General features: G+C 39.2%; 1 protein-coding gene across 1 annotated transcript in view; it reads left to right on the top strand.

Annotated features, from left to right (window-relative positions):
* The first annotated feature begins 1,125 nt into the window (after positions 1 to 1,125).
* The window catches only part of Mtap (Methylthioadenosine phosphorylase), an 84,304-nt gene continuing 62,984 nt past the window's right edge, over positions 1,126 to 22,445 (top strand). The window contains exon 1 of the mRNA XM_090382965.1: positions 1,126 to 1,246. Within this exon, the coding sequence (XP_090239091.1) occupies positions 1,223 to 1,246 (24 nt within the window). The 5' untranslated portion in view covers positions 1,126 to 1,222. The remainder of the gene's footprint in view (positions 1,247 to 22,445) is intronic.

Genomic DNA, 22,445 nt, shown 5'->3' with positions numbered 1-22,445 from the left:
TTCCTATATATCATTGAGAAGACCCTATGAGCTGCTCTGGCAGCCTGATTGCACTCTCAGGAAACTTCATATGACTGCACAGTTATTCCCAGGTCTTTTTCATTCTCCACTACCCTGAGTGTAGCACCGCACAATTGGTTCGTTACTCGCGTTACTGACGACATTCGAAGCCAGGGCTTTTCCGCCCGGTGTGGGGAGGACAGTCGTTATAATCACTGTGCTACCCACGAAGACAAACGTCTTCGTGGGTAGCACAGTGATTATAACGACTAAATGAAACTGGCTGAATGAAAGATCAGGTAATTTTATTCGCGTTCAGTTGTTGGAATAGGCAACTGCCTAATCAATCTGTTCCTGTGTGCGCATTGTGGGTGCACCGGTCTTGCCTACATTATATCACTGGGGGTTGTGTCTGTCTTCCTAAAACTACTTAAATAAAGTGTCCATGTAGGTCTGGAAAGCTGTTCCCGCTCCACGTTTCCCAAAACTTTCCTTATTTCATCAAATTTCATAACTTTTGTTTTGGTATAAATAATTTTCTGGTCAAATTCTCTACAACCTTTATATAATTTATTCAAAGATCGATTACTTTCACGTAACCAACAGCATTAGCGAAATTACAAATTCTCTCTCTCCTCGGGCCTTCGTGGGTAGCACAATTTGTAGAATCGCCGTTCTCTCACACTGGGTGGAAAAGACCTGAGTTTGAGTCCCGTCGATAACGGGAGGAATTTTTATGGGCTTTTTTTTTTTTTTTTTTTTCACAACGTGGTTTAGTTAGTCGTTCTCATGCGATGGTACCATAGTTTTTCGTCCAGCAAACAGAAAATCGACCTCAGAACACGCAATTTACAGACAACATACACGGAGAACCATCACCTTAGTCGCTGATGCTCCTAAAACTCCACAATCTTGCGGTCCTCTCGGTCCCCTCTCCCTCTCTTTCCATCTGCAGTGGCAGACCTGCCGGTGTGATAGTGTCGCCACTGACTATTAGCGAATTTAGCTACGAGAAACTTTTGTTTAATCAATATTCTGCATTATTTGTGAAATAAGTTCTATATTGTTACAACCAGGTGGCCGCTGGCATGGTTGTGTTATAAACTCATGCTTTCCCCCTAGTGTGTTGATTGGGTGATGGTGTTTTATAAATACTGTAGCTTGTAAAATTAAATACATTAGGTCGCATAATTTACTTTCTGCTTACACTGTAAATAGAGTGATGTCAGGGAATGAAGCTATTAAGGTAAGATCTATCCCAGATTCCAAAGCTAGTGAATGCGATTTTGATTACTGTATTTTGGCTCTTATTTAATTAGGACTTGCTTTCGACAAATTTGCCAACAAGCAAGACCTGATTAAACGAGAGCCCAATCATCTTTTATTCTTTAGCTTGAAATGAGTCGAAAAATTACATCAGTTTATTTATGATTTTGGAAAATGCAGAATGAGATCAGGTAGTTGAAAACTCGTGTTAATTAATTATTATTATTATTATTATTATTGTTATTAATATTATTAGCTATATGGTGCAAGGAAGTCTGAGGCTTATGCTGCACCAGCCAAAAAAAAAAAAAATCCCCAAGTTACCCTGAGAGAGAGAGAGAGTGAGTGAGTAAGTAAGTAAGTGAGTGAGTCAACAGTAGAAGGGAATCACCAAGAAGAGAAGAATGATGATATCCCGCTCAGGATCCTGGGTGTGCCAAACCCATGCTAAGCCCAAGTGTTTTTACAACTTGAGGAAGGAGTTGCTGTCAGTGCGTTAAGTTAACCCCATGGGCTCACATATGGGGAGTATGTGCTTGGCACACCCAGGGTTCTGAAGTGGATATCATCATTCTTCTTTTTCTTGGTGATTCCCTTCTACTCACTCTCTCTTTCTCAGGAGAACTGAGAAATTTTCTTTTGGCTGGTGCAGCAAAAGCCTCTGGCTTCCTTGCACCATATGGCTAATGATAATAATAAAATTACAGTGGAATAGCCTGATGCACATCTAAATTGTATATTAAATATTAAACAGTAACCTGTTTAAAAGTGTTTTGGGACATATACTATTGGAAGAACAGTGACATGGGGAAGGTTGTGTGCAGTTAATATTTTTGTTTTAAAACATTGAAAATTATATGTTTTAAAGCATTATTAGTTAAGCATAAAATTGCCCCCTGAGGTGGGATCTATTCACTTATATTAAGGGTGGCAGTGAAGGTGGTAAACCTTTAGCCAAACCCCAGGGGCTCATGTCTGGCGAGTATGGGTTTGGCACACCCAGAGTCCTGAGCTGGGTATCATCATTCTCTCTCTCCCAGGGTAATTCAGAAATATATATATATATATTTTGGCCGGTGCAACATAAGGCTTAACTTCCTTGCATCATATTCTAATAATAATAATAATTGAGAGTATTTTTGGATTCATGGGAGGCCCCTGTGGACTGGGGGTCTGCTAATGTATCTCCAATTCACAAAGGTGGTGGTTAAAGAGTGAAACAAGTAATTACAGGCTTGTTAGCTTAACTTCTGTTCCATGGAAAATAATAAAGTGGATGGTTATAGAAGTAAGGCAGGTAAGTAGAGCCTGAAGCTGTGGCTGAATTGCTCGTATCTCATGGCCTTTAACAGATGAGGACTTGCTTTTGGTAGACAAGCAAAGAAGGTTACTTCTTGAGATGGAATCTACTCCTGACAAATATCCAGTGGGTGTTGTTGAAATGACAGTGAAGGATTTAGAACACTACATTGACTTACTTTATACAGTAGTGGCAGGCTTTGAGAGGAATGATGCCAATTTTGAAAGAAGTTCTACAGTGGGTAAAATACTATCAAATGGTATAGCATGCTACAGAGAAATCCTTTGCAAAAGGAAGCATCAGTTAACGAGGCAAACTTATTTGTTATCTTATTTTAAGAAAGTGCCACAGCCACCCTACCAGTCAACCATCAACAGCCAGTAGCCCTACCATTCAATATCCATCAAGGCAAGACTCTCCACTAACAAAGAGAATAAGATTCGTTGAAGGCTCAGATGATGAAGCTCCACTATCTCCTTCCTTCCCTAATTACTTCTGAAATGTTCATTCATCATAAGCAAAAGATGAAAATATTTTAAGGTTAGCAATACAGTACTGTACCTTTTTTTTTTTTTTTTTACTTTTGCATTGTTTTTTTTTTTTTTTTATTTAGGCCTAGCACTATTGCGCACTTAATATAAATGACAGTGTAAATATGTTTTTAGGCTTTTATATGCATTGGCAAGTGAAAAACAGGCTATAATTTGCTTTCAGGTAATATTTGCTTTACAGTGGTGGTCTTGAAACTAATCTGCCATAGTAGCAAGGTATGCCTGTACAGGAAAAGGTCTAATTGTGTCCTCCATAGCCTGGTTGGTGTTGTGTTCCAAGAATGGATTATAAAGAATAATATGAGAATGGATTTAAAGAATGGATTATACCTATCCACCTGAACAAGAAATTATGCCATAAATAAAGGACAGGTCACCATGGGCCTTCCGTGCCACCTGGTTGCACTGTACAGAGAACTTTGTCAGCATATATCATAATATCGCATGTACAAACAACTTCACATATGTGTTTATTATGGTACATTCCAACGTGATATACAGACATGTACAATGGTTCTGATACTTTAAAAATAACTAAATGCAGAAGGCATAATACGTTAAGAGTTTAATATCTACAGGGGTGTCTCAAAAATATTGGTACAAATGTTTAGAGGAGGTAGGTAACATCTAAAGGAATGTGAATTGCATAGGAACCCATAACCGGAAGCGTCACGGGAAAGTAGTAGCAGAGGCACAAGAAGCAGAAATGACACAAGACAGTAATTAGTGGCAAACATTTATTTGACTTAATATTAACAATGGAGTATGAGATGGATGCATTTCATAATGTTACAACAGATACTCAAAGGTTCCACCATGAGATGCAATGCATGCATGACACCGACGCAGCATGGATTGGCGGACACAGTCGAACACACCTGGAGTTTCTTTGACAGTAGCAGCAGCACAGACAAGTCTCGCCACGAGATCCATTTCCGTCTCCACAGGCGATTCATACACGATAGATTTGAGGGCTCCCCACAGAAAGAAATCAAGGCTCGATAAATCAGGTGAGCGTGGGGGGCCGGACAACGGGTACACCACGGCCAATCCATCGATGCCCAAAATGCCTGTTCAAATGGTCAATAACACACCTTCCATAATGGGCAGGAGCCCCGTCATGTTGAAACCAAATGTTGCGTCTCACATTTGCTGGAACATCATCAAGTAACCTGGTAGAACTTGTTCAAGAAAGATCCAATATTTAGCGGAGTTCATGCGGGATGGTAACAGGTATGGGCCGACTAAGCAGTTACCGACCATACCTGCTCACATTTATTGCGAAGCGATGTTGTGCTGCATGGGGGTGCCCACAGTGTGGACCCTCTGTTAATCCATACACTAGGTGCGTGTTTGCCAGCTCACAGTTCGTATATCGATGCATGCTCTTTGTGCGACGACTACTGCTTGAATGAGTAAACCAGAAATTTTCCCTCTCGCAAACTGATGAACAGCGCCGTGTACCGATACATGGGTTCCTATGCGATTCACATTCCTTTAGATGTTACCTACCTCCCTTAAACGTTTGTACCAATATTTTTGAGACACCCTGTATACAATATCAGTGTAGATACACCACAGATAACTCTTAAGAAACTACTATGGTTATGGAAGTGTGGTAGTGTGGGAGGCATCATTTGCTCTGTATCTCATATTGTGCTCTTCCTTCACAAGTTGCCATGGTATTGCACTACCTCAAATAAGTAACGCTTCACTAATAGAGAAGACTATTGTTACTTATTTTCAGTGAGTACCACCACCCAGACGGCACCGTTTTTCAAAGCTATTGGCATATCATCGGTGGGTGGGCAGGGTACAGAGAAGGGCAACAAAATTGTTGAAGGGAACAAAGGGAGTGAGTGCTCTTATGAAGAAAATCTTAAGTTCTGCAAATTGCAGCTTATGGAGAATAGGCACCTGCGAGGTGATCTGATTGAGGTGTATAAGGCCTTGAATGGATTGAGCAGGCTCAATGCTGATGGGATTCTTCCTTTTGCTCATATTACATACCTGAAGGAGCATAGATTCAAACTGAGGAAAGACAGTTGTAGAATAGATGTGTGGTAATGTGCCTTTAGCCAGCAGGTAGTTGATTGCTGGAACAAACTTCCATCTGTTGTGGAAGTTAACTGAAATAAATTCAAGGCAGAACTAGACCAACATTTGAAATGAATGGATCAGTGAAATGGGAAGGTTTTTTTTTTTTTTTTTTTTCGGTGATACTGTATAAGCTTGCTTTCTTGCATCGTATGCCTCTACTAATGCTAATGCAAGAAATGTGGTTCCTCAGGGATCAGTATTGGGACTACTGTTGTATTTTTAATTTTTTTTAAATTACATCAATGAAGGAATTGATGTTGTGATGTCTAAATTTGCAGATGATGTAAAGATTGGTAGAGTAGTTAATGATTATTATTTATTATTATTAGCCATATGGTGCAAGGAAGCCTGAGGCTTATACTGCACCAGACCAAAAAAAAAAAAAAAAAAAATTTCTGAATGAGAGAGAGAGAGAGAGAGAGAGAGAGAGAGAGAGAGAGAGAGAGAGAGAGAGAGAGAGAGAGAGATAGATATGATATCCAGCTGAGGATCCTGGGTGTGCTAAGCCCATACTCACCAGATGTGAGCCCCTGGGTTATGATGACTGCCAAGCAGAGCTTCTTCAGACTGACCTAGATAGACATCAGGGATGGTCAGAAAAGTGGCACCTTTGCTTTATTCCAGCAAAGTGTGAAGTCTTACCCCCGGGGAACAGCAACTCCCAAATAACATATACACTTGGAGTTGAACTAAGGTCAGTAGTGGAAGAGAAAGGGACTTGGAAGTTACAATACGGTCAGACAAATTCTCTAAGCATTGTAGACACTTTGCAGGGAAGGCCCATAGTGTCCTAACAACGATTTATCAAACATTTGCTAGTAGATATAAGGACATCATGATCCCAATATATAAGGCTATAAGACAACACTTGGAATACTGTGTTAAAAAAAAGTGTGCACCTAAAAAAAAAAAAAAGACATTCTTGAAAGGGTCCAAAGACAGGTAACTAGCCTGGTGAGATTGGCAAAAGGGCATACATATGAGAAAAAGACTTCAAATATGTGAGTTGCACGGCTTGGAAACTGCGCACCTTAGAGGAGACTTGATTGATGTGCTCAAGGCTCTGAGAGGCAATAGTAAAATGAATGAGGACAAAATGTTCATGGTTATAAATGATCCTTAGACTGGATTGCAGGAAGTTTTATTTTAGCCAGAGAGTTAATTGCTGGAATAAGTTATCTACATGGGTGGTAGAGGCTGACAGTTTGGGGAAATTCAAAGGTCAACTGGTTAGTTATCTACAGGAGGAGGAAAGCTACATACATACCTTTTCTGTTTGTATTTATTTATTTTTTTTATTATTATTTTACTTTTTTTTTTTTTTTTTGGCTTGCAGCATAAGCCATAGGCTTCCTTATACTACTACATGAAATTTTCATGTAGTAGTAGAAGTAGTATAATACAAATACATGAAATTTTCCCATCTTGCAACAATGTTTCTTAATTGCTATAATGATATTATACTCTTTCCGAAACAGCATGAGGGTTGTTTTCTTCTCATCGGTAGCAGCAATATCCAGGATCATGATACTTGAATAATACTGCTTAACGTGCTTGCATTGCTGGGAGAAAGAACTTTCATGTGATGGTGAAAAACATTTTATCAGAAAGAAATACAATGCAATCTTGATTTAGCATTAGTGGTGACATATGATATAAGAAAGCAAGCTTATACAAAATCGGCAAAAAAAAAAAAAAAAACCCACTTCCCATTCACCTATCCATTTGCTCCAAACATTTGTCCAGTTCTTCCTTGAATTTATTTAATCTCTCAACTTCCACAACAACAGATGCAAGTTTGTTCCAGTTGTTCCAGCAATCAACCACTCTCTGGCTAAAGGGAAATTTCTGCACATCTGAGGAGACACTTCTGCAACCGTTGTTCCTCAATTTGAATTTGTCCCCCCCCTCACTTGCTCAAACTATTCAAAGCCTTATACTTCTCAGATAACCTAGTCTCCAGATGCTGCAGTTTTCAGAACTTAAGCCTTTCTTTGTAAGAGCACCTAACAATACAGTAATAGGAATAACACTTTTTAAAGATTTTTTTTATTTGTAAGATAAACTAAGAGAAAAGCAATTAACAGAAATGAAAATATTGCACTGTATGTATTTTGATATATACAATATTTTAGTATCTTGATAAAAAGAATTAATCTTAATATAAAAGGAGACATGCAACCATTAACTTTTTGATAAATTAATGTAATTTAAAGAAAGAATCCAATGTTCTTTGCAGAGTTTTTATCCTATATGCATTTTTAACTACAGCATAGACATTAAATGCAATAGTTTTTTTTATCAACGTTACTACAGGCCAACACATTCTCTATTATACTCAATACATTTTGGGCATCTTTTTTAGATGGCAGTGTTTGCTTCACTTTCGCTGTCGCTGATAACAAAAACATCGTCGGTTTGGTTGGTGCTCAGCAGCAGCTCCTCTGGTGTTGTGTTGCCTGTGGTAGAAACTTCATCATCCACCTTCACAAATTCTTCGCATTTGCCATCAGAATCCATATGCTCCTTCAAATTCCCCCAACCCTCAATGTTGCTATCACATTTGTCTGCTATACCATGTTTTTTGATGATATTCTCTCCAAAGACACTCTTTCTGAAGCAGTTGATTATTACACTTGATGCAATACTGTCCCAAGCAATAACAAGATTATGGTTAGCAGCCAAGACATTCCAATTTGGCTGAAAATTGTTCCCTCCTATGTTGTGGATTAAGTACCTTATCAGGTAGGCTCTATATGCTCTTTTGGTTATAAATAATGCCTTGACATCAGCTCAGATAAAATGGCACAAAAAATAGATTACTGTAAACTGTAGCAAAAGACTGAACTGATGTAAGGATTGCAACTGACCTTTTCCTGTGGAGAGGGTCCAAAGGGAGGGTGTGTATGTAAACAACTTAGTTATATAATATCAGTGTAAATAAACCGTGGTTTACCAATAAATTTAACGACATAAGTAGTGAAACAGCACCGTTTGATTTTATCTCATATTGTGGTTACCTTCACAACGAGATACCAGGTATTGCACTACTTTAAATAAATGACAGTAGTTTCCTCTACTAGAGAAGCATTATTTATTCAAAGTAGTGCAATACCTGTTATCTCATTGTGAAGGTAGCCATAATATGAGATATCAAACGATGCCATTACACTACTTAAGTAGTTAAATTTATGGGTAAACTATGGTGTATTTACACCGATATTATATAGTTAATTTCACCCATAACATATTATTATGCCGTGTGCATTTAGCCTTCAAAATATTATTATCTTATTATTATCATCACCATTTGGCATGTCTGCATTATCAGGGTACCTGCCCACCCACTGATGAGTGAGCCAGCAAACTCCGAAACTCGTCTGGGTGGTGGTGCCACTAAGAATAAATAACAGTAATCTCCTCTACTAGAGAAGCGTTATTTATTCGAAGTAGTGCAATATCTGGTATCTCATTGTGTGGGAATTCAGACCTTGCTTTGGGTCGTCATGGAACAAATAAATACATGGACTGTGTTAGAATTACTAAGAGAAACAACACATGCATGTATACTTGCAAGCACACTAATACTAGGAGCATTGTCAAGAAATTTGAATTTGAGGTAGTGATTAAGTTGTTGAATACAGACATTGTAGGAATAGCGGAGACGTGTCACTCAGACATAAGTGATGCTGAATTTGATTATGGGGAGTAAAATGTATACAGACAGGGCAGGAGAGGTGGGGGTCTTATGCTCTTAGTTAAAAAAGAATGTTAAGTCAGGATATCAAAGGCAGATATTGCTGGGATATCAGAGACATGGTGTCACGCAGACATAAGCAGTGCAGAACTGGAATTTGAGGAGTACAATGTGTACAGAAAGAATAGACAGGACAGGAAGGGAGGAGGGGTTATGCTGTTAGTTAAGAAACACATAAAATCTAAGGAAGTGCATCCAATTGATGTTGGTGGGCAATGCAGTGTTGAGTCTGTTTGGTGTGAAATAAGCACTGGGAAAGGAAAAATGAGGGTAGGTGTGTGTAATAGGCCTGATGAATCTGATGAATACAATGAGCAATTGTGCAGAGAAATAGTGGGCCAATAAATCAGAATGTCTTATGGGGAATTTTAATTTCCTGGATATTGACTGGAATTTGTGGGTTGGTCACTCACACTAGCAAGACTTTTGTGGATTTATTGGATGGTTTTCTACAGCAGCATGTTCAGGAGGCAACTAGAGGGAGTAATACTCTTGATCTGATAATCAGTAGTGATTCTTCATACATCAAGAATCTGCAGATAAAGGAACCACTAGGTGGCAGTGATCACAGTCCTGAAGTGGGATTTACTCAGAAGTAAATCCCACTTCAGGACTGTGGGATAAAGGGAAGAGTTTTTTCTGAGACAGCATTTAAATTTTATATGGTGGAACCAACTGATGATGTTACTAACGGTGAATTCAAAATGGGAAGCATTCAGAGAATTAATCTCGAAAGCTACTAGGCTTTTCATACCAACAAATAAATATTGTTCAAGATTTAGCCTAAATGGATGTCAGATGAACTAATTAGACATGTGACAGAGAAAAAAAATGCATGGGATACATATGAATTAACATGTGACACAGAAGCCTTTGATAGATATAAGCTGGTCTGTAACCAAGTTACAAAGGAGGTTAGGCAGGCGAAGGCAGATTATGAGAAATCTTTGGCAGAGAATGCAAAGAAAAACAGCAAAGTTCTTTACTTATGTAAACTCTAGAAGGAAGGGGATGAATCGGATTGGTCCACTTGATGTCGATGGTTCAACTGTTGATGCATCGACATTCACACATGAGGAGTTATTCAGGGAGGGGAATGCCAGAGGTGTATTCAACTCGGGCAGTAAGCTAGATAATCTTGAACCGAGAGTAAAGTGGAGGAGCAATTGTTGAAGATAAACACAAGAAAGGCACCTGAGGTGGATGGAATCTATCCAGTTATATTAAAGGAGGCATCAAAGGAAGTAAACAAACCCTTAGCCATAATCATGAGTTTCCATGGACTCAGGGGAGGTACCCATAGACTGGAGATGTGCAAACGTGACCCCAATCCAGCGTCTCCCTTTGACCCCAAAGGATGATCAAAGAGAGACACAGGTAATTACAGACCTGTTAGTTTAACTTCTGTTCCAGGGAAATTAATGGAGGCTGGTTAAAGAAGATTGCAGGATCATCTAGACAAGACCTCAGTTATAGCTTGGACACAGCATGGGTTTGTTAAGGAGAAGTCTTGTCGGATTAATTTGATTGGATATAGGATACTATGATGTAGTCACAAAGGAACTGGATGCAAAGAATAACTTTGATATCATATATTTGGACTTTAGAAAAGCCTCTGATACTGCTGCACATGGAAGGCTGCTGCACAAATTGGAGCAGTGTGGCATTGGAGGCAAATTGCTGCAATGGATAAAGGGATGGTTGAGTGGGAGGACAGAGTTTTAATCAATGGACACTGTCCTTCATAGACTAATGTTTTTAGTGGCTTCCCTCAAGGTTCAGCGTTGGGTCCATTGTTGTTTTCTGTATTTATAAATGATATTGATGATGGTATATCAGACTTAATGTCCAAGTTTGCAGACGATACAAAGGTTGGCATTAGTAGAGGCATTTGATGCAAGAAAGCAAGCTTATGCAGCATCAGCCAAAAAAAAAAAAAAAAAACCGCTTCCACTTCACCCCTCTGTTCGTTCAAAATACCTGTCCAGCTGAGCCTTAAACTTATTTAGGCTATCAACCTCCACTACAAGGGATGGAAGTCTGTTCCACCAACCAACCACCCGATGGCTAAAGGCAAATTTCCGCACGTCTATCCTACATCTGTCTTTCCTCAATTTGAATTTATGCCCTCTCAGGTGATTATTCTGAGCAAGAGGAAGAATCCCATCAGCATTGAGCATGCTCAAACCATTCAAGGCTTTATAATCAGATCACCTCGCTGGTGCCTAGTCTCCAGACACTGTAATTTGCAAAACTTAAGCCTTTCTTCGTAAGAGCACCCCTTTGTTCCATTCACTAATCTTGTTGCCCTTCTCTGTACTCGTTCCAGCAGCTCTACATCCTTCTTGAAATGAGGCCTCCAGACCTGTATACAGTACTCTAGGTGTGGCCTGACCATTGCCTTATACAATGGAATAATCACCTCCTTATCCCTGCTGGAAAAATTCCTGTATATCATTGACAATACTCCATGAGTTACTCTTGCAGCCTGTCTGCACTGCTCAGAGAACTTCATATCTGCCTGCACAATTACCCCCAAGTCCCTTTCATTCTCTACCACTGTCAGTGTAGTACCACAGAGTTGATACGTTGCTCTGGGGTTGCTGTTTCCCATGTGTAGTACTTTACATTTGTCAATGTTAAACTTCATTTGCCACCTCTCAGCCCATCTGCTCAACCTTTCCAGATCCTGTTGCAGCAGCATAGTGTCAGTAGTGTCCTTGACAACCCTGCCAACCTTTGTATCATCTGCAAACTTGGACATTAAGCTTGATATACCATCTTCAATATCATTTATAAATACAGAAAACAATAATGGACCCAACACTGAGCCCTGAGGGACTCCACTAATAACATTAGTCCACGATGAGCAGTGTCCATTGATTACCACTCTGTCTTCTCCCTCTCAACCACCCCTTTATCCATAGCAGCAATTTGCCTCCAATGTCGCACTGCTCCAATTTGTGTAGCAGTCTTCCATGTGCAACAGTATCAAAGGCCTTTCTAAGATCCAAGTATATAATATCAAAGTTATTCCCTGCATCCAGTTCCTTTGTGACTGCATCATAGTATCCAATCAAGTTGGTCAGGCAAGACTTCCCCTTAACAAAACCATGCTGTGTCTGAGCTATAACTGAAGTCTTGTCTAAATGATCCTGCAGTGCTTCTTTAACCAGTGCCTCCATTAATTTTCCTGGAACAGAAGTTAAGCTCACAGGTCTATAATTACTTGTGTCAGCCTTTGATCCTCCTTTGTGAATTGGGGTCACATTTGCACATTTCCAGTCTATGGTTACCTCCCCTGAGTTCAAGGAAGCTCTCATAATTATGGCTAAGGGTTTGTTTACTTCCTTTGCTGCCCCCTTTAATATAACTGGATAGATCCCATCCACCCCGGGTGCCTTTCTTGTGTTTATCTTCAACAGTTTCTCCTCTACTTTACTCCCAGTTATTTCAAGATTCTGTAGCTTACTGCTAGAGTTGAATACACCTCTGGCATTCCCCTTGCTGAATAACTCCTCATGTGTGAATATTGATGCAAAATATTCATTTAGTTTGTTAGCTACCTGAGCAGGATCATCAACAGTTGAGCCATCAATATCAAGTGGACCAATCGGATTCATCCCCTTCCTTCTAGAGTTTACATAAGTAAAGAACTCTTTGCTGTTTTTCTTTGCATCCCTTGCCAAAGATTTCTCGTAATCTGCCTTCGCCTGCCTAACCTCCTTTGTAACTTGGTTGCATATCAACTTGTATCTATCATAGGCTTCTGTGTCATGTGTTAATTTGTAAGTATCCCATGCATTTTTCTTCTCTGCCATATGCCTCATTAGTTCATCTGACATCCATTTTGGCCTAAACCTTGAACAATATTTCTTAGTTGGTATATAAAGCCTAGTAGCTTCCAAGATAAGTTCTTTGAATGCTTCCCATTTTGAATTTGCTGTCGGTAACATCATCAGTTGGTCCCACTGTATAGAATTTAAATACTGTCTCAGTCCATCGTAGTTGCCTTTACGGAAGCAATAACCCTTCCCTTTACCTCTAATGGTAGTTACCTCTTTGAGTAAATCCCACTTCAGCACACTGTGATCATTGCCACCTAGTGGTTCCTTTATCTGCAGATTCTTAATGCATGAAGAATCACTGCTGATAATCAAATCAAGAGTATTACTCCCTCTAGTTGCCTCCCGAACATGCTGATGTAGAAAACAATCATCCAATAAATCCACAAAAGCCTTGCTAGTGTGTGAGTAACCAGCCCCCAAATTCCAGTCAATATCTGGGAAATTAAAATTTCCCATTATAAGACTCTCTGATTTACTGGCCCACTCTATTTCCCTGTACAGTTCCTTATTATAGTCATCAGAGTCATTAGGCCTATAGCACACTCCTACTCTCAATTTTGTCTCCCAATGATTGTCACACCAAACTGACTCAACACTGCACTGTCCAGCCATGTCGACTGGCTTCACTTCCTTGGTTTTTATGTGTTTCTTAACTAATAGCATAACCCCTCCCCCCTTCCTATCCTGTCTATCCTTTCTGTAGACGTTGTACTCCCCAAATTGCAGTTCTGCATCCCTTATATCTGTGTGACACCACATCTCTGATATCCCAACAATATCTGCCTTTGATGTTTTGAGCAATACCTCAAATTCATCAAATTTATTTACTAAACTCCTAGCATTGGTGTACACGCAAGTATACCTGCACCTGTTTCTATTCTTAGCTACCCTAACACAACCCATGTGTTTACTTGTACTGCAATGGCTCCTAGCAGTCTCTGAAATATCATGCATCTTGTTCTTCAGGCTTCTGCTCATTCTAATAGAAGCAGTGCAAGAATCTCTTTCACCTCTGCCAGTGGCTACTGTCAATCTATTGGTCTTTGTCTCCCCCAAGCTAGCAGTTTTCCGACCCACCTAACACTGCCTCGACAGCATCAGCAAAAATTCTTGCACCCTTTCTATTTAAGTGTATCCCATCCCTGTAGAAGCAATCTCTCCTGTTAACAAGTACAGTCCAGGCTGAAAAAAATTCTACCCCTTGAGCCTTGCACAATCCCTCCAGGGCCGAATTGATTGACAAGGCTCTCATCATATACTCCCTCCTATCGTGTCTGGGCAGAATTGCAGACACTTTCAAATTCAACCCTAATTCACGGCTTTTGTTCAACAGTGACCTGTACTTGTTAAGTAATTCTGCCGGTGTAATTTTGGCAGAGTTGTTAATGACGGTAATGACAGTACACTGCTGTGGTGTAACAGGATCTAGAAAAGTTGAGCAGATGGGTGAGAGGTGGCAAATGAAGTTTAACATTGACAAGTGTAAAGTATTATATAGAGGAAGCTGTAATCCCAGAGTAATGTATGAATTCTGTGGGACTACACTGACAGTGGTAGAAAATGAAAAGGACCTGGGGGTAATTGTGCAGGCAGATATGAAGTTAAGATGTCTGAGCAGTGCAGACATCTTCAAGAGTAGCTTATGGTGTCTTGTCAATGATATACAGGAATTTTTCTAGCAGGGATAAGGAGCTGATTATTCCGTTGTATAAGGCAATGGTCAGGCCACACCTAGAGTACTGTATACAGGTCTGGAGGCCTCATTTCAAGAAGGATGTAGAGCTGTTGGAACGAGTACAGAGAAGGGCAATGAGATTAGTGAATGGAACAAAGGGTTGCTCTTATGAAGAAAGGCTTAAATTTTGCAAATTACAGTGTATGGAGACTAGCCATCTGCGTGGTGATCTGATTGAAGTGTATAAAGCCTTGAATGGTTGAGCATGCTCAATGCTGATGGGATTCTTCCTCTTGCTCAGAATAATCACTTGACAGGGCATAAATTCAAATTGAGGAAGGATAGATGTGCAGATGTCTGCCTTTGTTTTTCCAGCCATTATTTGTCTGCTAACAAATAATGGCTGGAAAAATGTTGTGATGAATAAAATAGTTTCAGGCATGTTTTTATTGCTTCAGATTACATACCCAAATCCAGACACAGAAGATTTTTTTCCCTCCTAATTATTTCTTCTTTCTTTTGACAGAAAAACGGAATATAGTGATATTAGCATTAGTAGAGGCATATGATGCAAGAAAGCAAGCTTATGCAGCATCAACCAAAAAAAAAAAAAACACGCTCCCATTTCACCCCTCCGTTCTTTCCAAGTACCTGTCCAGCAATCAACCAGCCAGCGGGTGGTTGATTGCTGGAACAAACTTCCATCTGCCGTTATAGAAGTTGTTAACTTAAATAGATTCAAGGCAGAACTTGACAAACATTTGGAGCAAGTGGATGGGTGAAATAAGGGGTTTTTTTTTTTTTTTTATTTTGGCTGATGCTATGTAAGCTTGCTTTCTTGCATCATATGCTTATGCTAATGCTATTAAATATAAGGCAGTGCATCCAGTTGACATGGGTGACGAGTGTAATGTTGAGTCAGTTTGTGTGATATAAGCACTGGAAAAACAAAATGGAGAGGAGTGTGTTATAGGCCTAATCATTGTGATTCATATACCAAACAGCTATACGGGAAAATAGAGTAGGCCAGCAAATCAGTCTTATAATGGGGGATTTTAACTTTCCAGACGTTGACTAGAATTAGTGAGTTGGTCACTCAAAACACTAGCAAGACTTTCTGGATTACTTGGATGACTGTTTTCCAGAGCAACATGTTAGAGAAACAAGAGGATGAGAAGTCTCTGGCAAGGGATGCAAAGAAAAACCAGCAAAGACTTTTATGCTCATGTTAACAGTAGAAGGAAGGATTTGAATCACATTGGGCCATTTGATGTTAATGGTTAACTGTTGATGACCCTGCTCAAGTTGCAGTCAAATTGAATAGGTATTTTAGCATTAGCAGAGGCATATGATGCAAGAAAGCAAGCTTATGCAGCATCAGCCAAAAAAAAAAAAAAAAAAAAAAAAACACACACTCCCATTTCACCCATCCATTCGTTAAAAGTACCTGTCCAGCTCAGCCTTAAATTTATTTAGGCTATCAACTTCCACAACAAAGAATGGAAGTCTGTTCCACCAACCAACCACCCGCTGGCCAAAGGCAAACTTCCGCACATCTATCCTACATCTGTCTTTCCTCAATCTGAATTTATGCCCTCTCAAATGATTATTCTGAGAAAGAGGAAGTATTCCATCAGCATTGAGCATGCTCAAACCATTCAAGGCTTTATACACCTCAATCAGATCACCTCGCAGGTGCCTAGTCTCCAGACACTGTAATTTGCAAAATTTAAGCCTTTCTTCGTAAGAGCAACCCTTTGTTCCATTCACTAATCTTGTTGCCCTTCTCTGTACTCATTCCAACAGCTCTACATCCTTCTTAAAATGAGGCCTACAGACCTGTATACAATACTCAAAGTGTGGCCTGACCATTGCCTTATATAAGGGGATAATCACCTCCTTATTCCTGCTAGAAAAATTCCTGTATATCATTGACAAGACACTATGAGCTACAGGAAACCCTTGATTAATGCGGTTTTGAACAATGCGGTTTTAATTAGTGCGCAAATTTTTTTTTGATACTAACCCCTTGATATATGCGTTATCAAATTTGATTAGTGCGCTGTTTTTTTCTTGCGGTGCTTGGCAACTCACAACGGCGCCTGAAGCGGCAAATAAGTGACACGCACTCACCAGGGTCTTCTAACTTAAATGAATGGGAATCGTCTCCAACACGCTCTACAGCAGCACCCCATACCACTCTGAAATTGAAATGTGCTCTGGTAACTCATATTCTTTTATTCTTTTTTTATTAATATTAAACTTCTAAGGCGCATTTAGGGCTAGAGCCTCAAGCTGCGAACAGATTTGGACTATGTATATATAAAGTGCTTTAGCATCATAATTTCTGTTTATTCAGAAATTGCTGTGTATTATGATGCTAAAGCACTTTATATATACATATTAAACTTCTTTAATATTACGATATTAAAGAAGCAGTTGAGAACATACACAAATCGTGGGAGAAATGACGAACAGCTGCATGAGAGCAGTCTGGCAGAATCTTTTGCCTGAATGCGCAAATGATTTTTGTGGTTTCATTAATCCTGTCAACAAAGTTATTGATGAAATTACTACAATTGGAAAAGACCTCGGCTTTGAGGAAGTAGATTCAGAAAACGTTAGAGAATTATTGGAATTGCATTCAAAAGACCTAAGTAACGACGATCTTGAAATTGAGCATCAACATGCATACGAGGAAGAAGACGAAAATGAAGCAGAAGAAAAGCAACTTGCTCCCAAAGAAATTTCATTCAAAAAATTTGAACTATTTAATACACTTTAAAGAGCAAAAGAACTCATACTAGAGATTGATCCAGATGCAGAGAGAAGCATGAACGTTCGTCGAGGGTTAGATAAGCGAATTGATTGTTATCGCAAAATCATAGAGGAAAGGAAGAAAAGTACCACTGTTTAATTGAAGTTAGATAAGTTTTTTTGAAAAAATAAAATTTAAATCATACTATCTTTTTTTAAATTTATTCCTTAATAATTTAAGAACTATGCAGTACATTATAGGTACGTATTGAGTAAGAAAAAATGTTTTTACAATTTCATAATTTTCAAGGATTCATTATAATTATTCCCATTGTTTCTTAAGTTTGATTAGTGCGGTTTTAATATGTGCAGTATATTTCAAGGATTCATTAACAGCACTAATCAAGGGTTTCCTGTACTCTTGCAGACCGTCTGCACTGTTCAGAAAACTTCATATCTGCCTGCACAATTGCCCCCAGGTCCTTTTCGTTCTCTACCACTGTCAGTGTAGTACCACAGAGTTGATACATCACTCTGGGGTTGCTGCTTCCCATATGTAGTACTTTACATTTGTCAATGTTAAACTTCATTTGCCACTCTCAGCCCATCTGCTCAACTTTTCTAGATCCTGTTGCATTAGGGTCCTTAACAACCCTGCCAACGTTCGTATCGTCTGCAAACTTGGACATTAAGCTTGATATACCATCATCAATATCATTTATAAATATAGAAAACAACAATGGATCCAATACTGAACCCTGAGGGACTCCACTAATAACATTAGTCCACGATGAGCAGTGTCCATTGATTACCACTCTCTGTCTTCTCCCACTCAACCATCCCTTTATCCATAGCAGCAATTTGCCTCCAATGCCACACTGCTCCAATTTGTGCAGCAGTCTTCCATGTGCAACAGTATCAAAAGCCTTTCTAAGATCCAAATATATGATATCAAAGTTAATCCCTGCATTCAGTTCTTTTGTGACTGCATCATGGTATCCAATCAAGTTGGTCAAGCAAGACTTTCTCTTAACAAAACCATGCTGTGTCTGAGCTATAACTGAAGCCTTGTTTAGATGATCCTGCAGTGCTTCTTTAACCAGTGTCTCCATTAATTTTCCTGGAACAGAAGTTAAACTAACAGGTCTATAATTACTTGTGTGGCCCTTTGATCCTGCTTTGTTAATTGGGGGTCACATTTGCACATCTCCAGTCCATGGGTACCTCCCCTGAGTCCAAAGAAGCTCTCATAATTATGGCTAAGGGTTTGCTTACTTCCTTTGATGTCTCCTTTAATATAACTGGATAGATCCTGTCCACCCCGGGTGCCTTTTTTATGTTTATCTTCAACAATTTCTCCTCCACTTTCCTCTCAGTTATTACAAAATCATTCAGCTCACTGCCAGAATTTAACTCACCTCTGGCATTCCTCTCCCTGAATAACTCCTCATGGGTGAATGTAGATGCAAAATACTCATTTAGTTTGTTAGCCACCTGAGCAGGATCATCAACAGTTGAACCATCAATATCCAGTGGACCAATGTGATTCATCCTTTTCCTTCTAGAGTTTACATAGGTAAAGAATTCTTTGTTGTTTTATTTTGCATCCTTTGCCAAAGATTTCTCATAATTAGCATTAGTAGAGGCATTTGATGCAAGAAAGCAAGCTTATGCAGCATCAGCCAAAAAATAATCTTCCTTTGCCTGCCTAATCTCCTTTGTGACTTGGTTACAGACCAGCTTATATCTGTCATAGACTTCCATGTCACCCATTAATTTATATGTATCCCATGCATTTTTTTTCTCTGTCACATGTCTAATTAGTTCGTCTGACCTCCATTTGGGCCTAAACCTTGAACAATATTTCTTAGTTGGTATGTAAAGCCTAGTAGCTTGCGAGGTTAATTCTTTGAATGCTTCCCATTTTCAATTTGCTGTTGGTAACATCATCAGTTGGTCCCACCATACAGAATTTAAATACTGTCTCAGACCACCGTAGTCACCTTTACGAAAACAAAAACCCTTCCCTTTACCCCTGATGGTAGTTACCTCTTTGAGTAAATCCCACTTCAGCACACTGTGATCACTGCCACCTAGTGGTTCCTTTATCTGCAGATTCTTAATGCATGAAGAATCACTATAGATAATCAGAGCAAGAGTATTACTCCCTCTAGTTGCCTCCCGAACATGCTGATGGAGAAAACAATCCAATAAATCCACAAAAGCCTTGCTAGTGTGTGAGAGACCAATCCACAAAAGCCTTGCTAGTGTGTGAGAGACCAATCCACAAATTCCAGTCAATATCTGGGAAATTGAAATCCCCCATTATAAAGACTCTCTGATTTACTGGCCCACTGTATTTCCCTGTACAGTTCCTTATTATAGTCATCAGAGTCATTAGGCCTATAACACACTCCTACTCTCAATTTTGATCTCCCAATGCTTATGTCACACCAAACTGACTCGACACTGCACTATCCAGCAATGTCTACTGGCTTCACTTCCTTGGATTTTATGTATTTCTTAACTAATAGTATAACCCCTCCTCCCTTCCTATCTTGTCTATCCTTCCTGTACACATTGTACTCCCCAAATTCCAGTTCTGCATTCCTTATATCTGTGTGACACCATGTCTCTGATATCCCAACAATATCTGCCTTTGATGTTGTGAGCATTACCTCAAATTCATCAAATGTATTTACCAAACTCCTAGCATTGGTGTACACGCAAGTATACATGCACCTGTTCCTATTCTTAGCTACCCTAACACAACCCATGTGTTTACTTGTACCGTAATGACTCCCAGCAGTCTCTGAAATAACCTGCATCTTGTTTTCCAGGCTTCTGCTCATTCCAAAAGAAGCAGGCAAGAATCACTTTCACCTCTGCCAGTGGCTGCTGTTAATCTATTAGTCCTTGTATCCCTCCCCCAAGCTAGCAGGTTTCCGACCCACCTAACACTGCCTCGATAGCATCAAATATTCTTGCACCCTTTCTATTTAAGTGTATTTTGCATCTACATTCACACATGCAGCATTCTTTATTGTAGGGAATGCTAAAAGTTTATGAAACTCTAATAAGGACCTAAATGACTTTGTGATAACTGAAAGGAAAGTGGAGGAGAAATTGAGGATGGACATAAAAAGTCACCTGGGACAGATGTAATCTATCCGTTTATATTAAGGGAGGCAGCAAAGCAGGTAACTAATCCCTTAGCCATAATTATGAGAGCACCCTTGGATTTGGGGTCCCTATGGACTGGAGAAGTGCAAATATATCCTCAGTACATAAAGAAGGATCAAAAGGTGACAGGAGTAATTACATATCTGTTAGCTTAATGTCTTTTCCAGGGAAAATAATGTAATTACTGATTAAAGAAGTAATACAGGATAAGTTGGTCAGGCATGCAATTATATAGCAATCACAGCATGGATTTGTCAAGGGGTTGGTCTTGTCTAACTAATCCGATAGGTTACTATGATGCAGTGACCAAGAAATTGGATGCAAAAAATAATTTTGACATTGTTTACTTAGATTTCAGGAAGGCTATTGATACTGTTGCACATAAAAGACTGCTGTACAAACTGGAGAAATGTGGCATTAAGGGAAAGTTATTGCTATGAATAAAGGGATGACTAAGTGGAAGAAGGCCGAGAGTTATCAGTGGGCACTTCTCTTCTTGGACTAATGTTATTATTGGAGTTACCCAGGGTTCAGTGCTGGGTTCCAATGTTGTTTTCAATATTTATCAGTTGATATTGATGATGGTATATCAGGCTTAATGTTTAAGTTTGCAGACGATACAAAGGTTGGCAGGATGGTCAACAGGGTGAGCCACTACAACAAGATCTGGAAAAATTGGATCGATGGGCTGAGAAATGGCAGTGGAGGTTTAACATTGACAAATGCATGGTACTGCACATTGGTAGCAGTAACCCCAGAGTAACTTAATAACTGTGTGGTACTACACTCAGGATAGTGGAGAATGAAAAGACTGGGAGGTATTTGTACAGTCAGGCATGATTCTCTGAGCAGTGCAGACATGCTGACAGGATGCCAGGACAGCTCATGGAGTTTTGTCAGTGATATACAGAAACTTTGCTAGCATTGATAAGCAGGTGATTATCCTTATGTATAAAGCCATGGTTAGGCTGCATCTTGAATACTGTATCCAGGTCTGGAGGCCTCACTTTAGGAAGAATGTAGATCTGCTGGAATGGGTGCAGAGATGGGCAGCCAGATTGGTGAAGGGAATGAATGGGTGCTCTTACCAAGAAAGGCTTCAATTCTGTGAATTGTAGTGTCTTGAGACCAGGTTCTTGCAGGGAGACATTGAGGTGTTTAAAGCCTTGACTAGATTGAGTAAGCTGAATGTTAATGGTTTTCTTCCAGTTGCCGAGACTACACACATGAGGGGACATAAATTTAAGTTGAGGAAGGTTGGTTGCAGGATCGATCTGCGCAAGTTTGCCTTCAGCCAGTGAGTGTGGTTGATTGTTGGAATGTGCTTCTATTTGTTATGGAAGTGGATGCATTGGATAAATTCAAGGAAGAACTTGACAAATTCTTGGAGGATTTGGATGGTTGAAGTGTTTTTTTTTTTTTTTTTTTTTTTGGCTGATGCTATATAAGCCTGCTTTCTTGCATCATTTGCCATTACTACTAGTAATACTAAAATACCTTTTCACCATATTTGCTAATCACAGCAGCTGCTCAAAGTTGGTCTTCATCCTGCTAGTACACCATATATTTGACTATTGCACATGTTCAGAAATATATATAAGCAAGTTCTGAATTAAATCACTGGGGTGAATAAAGTTTTATTTGTGTTCTACGGACTTTTCATACACTAGAAAAGAAATTGAGTGGATTCAAATCAGAGGACTGTGCTGGCCATGGCACAAGACCTCTTTCTAATTAATTTCTACTGGTACATTACAGTTAATGTTTATAAACCACCATACTAAAATAGATGGGAGATACTATGCTAGAACCACATGTTCCAGCAGATATTTAGAGAAATATCTTCCATTAATTCATGCAGCATTTAATCAGGACTTTTTATATTTTTTTTTGCTAGAGTTGGAAAAGTTTTTTTTTTTATGTTTATATGAATTTGTTTATGCTATGTTTTTATCATATTGTTTTTTTTTTGTTGTTTTTATTTTGTTTTGTTTTTATTATTTTTATG

This window comes from Mastigoproctus giganteus, chromosome 1 (genome assembly GCF_048544385.1).
Source record: "Mastigoproctus giganteus isolate SK-2022 chromosome 1, ASM4854438v1, whole genome shotgun sequence".
Lineage (NCBI taxonomy): Eukaryota > Metazoa > Arthropoda > Arachnida > Uropygi > Thelyphonidae > Mastigoproctus > Mastigoproctus giganteus.
The sequence above is the reverse complement of the archived record's forward strand: the minus strand, read 5'-3'. Positions and strand labels throughout refer to the sequence as shown.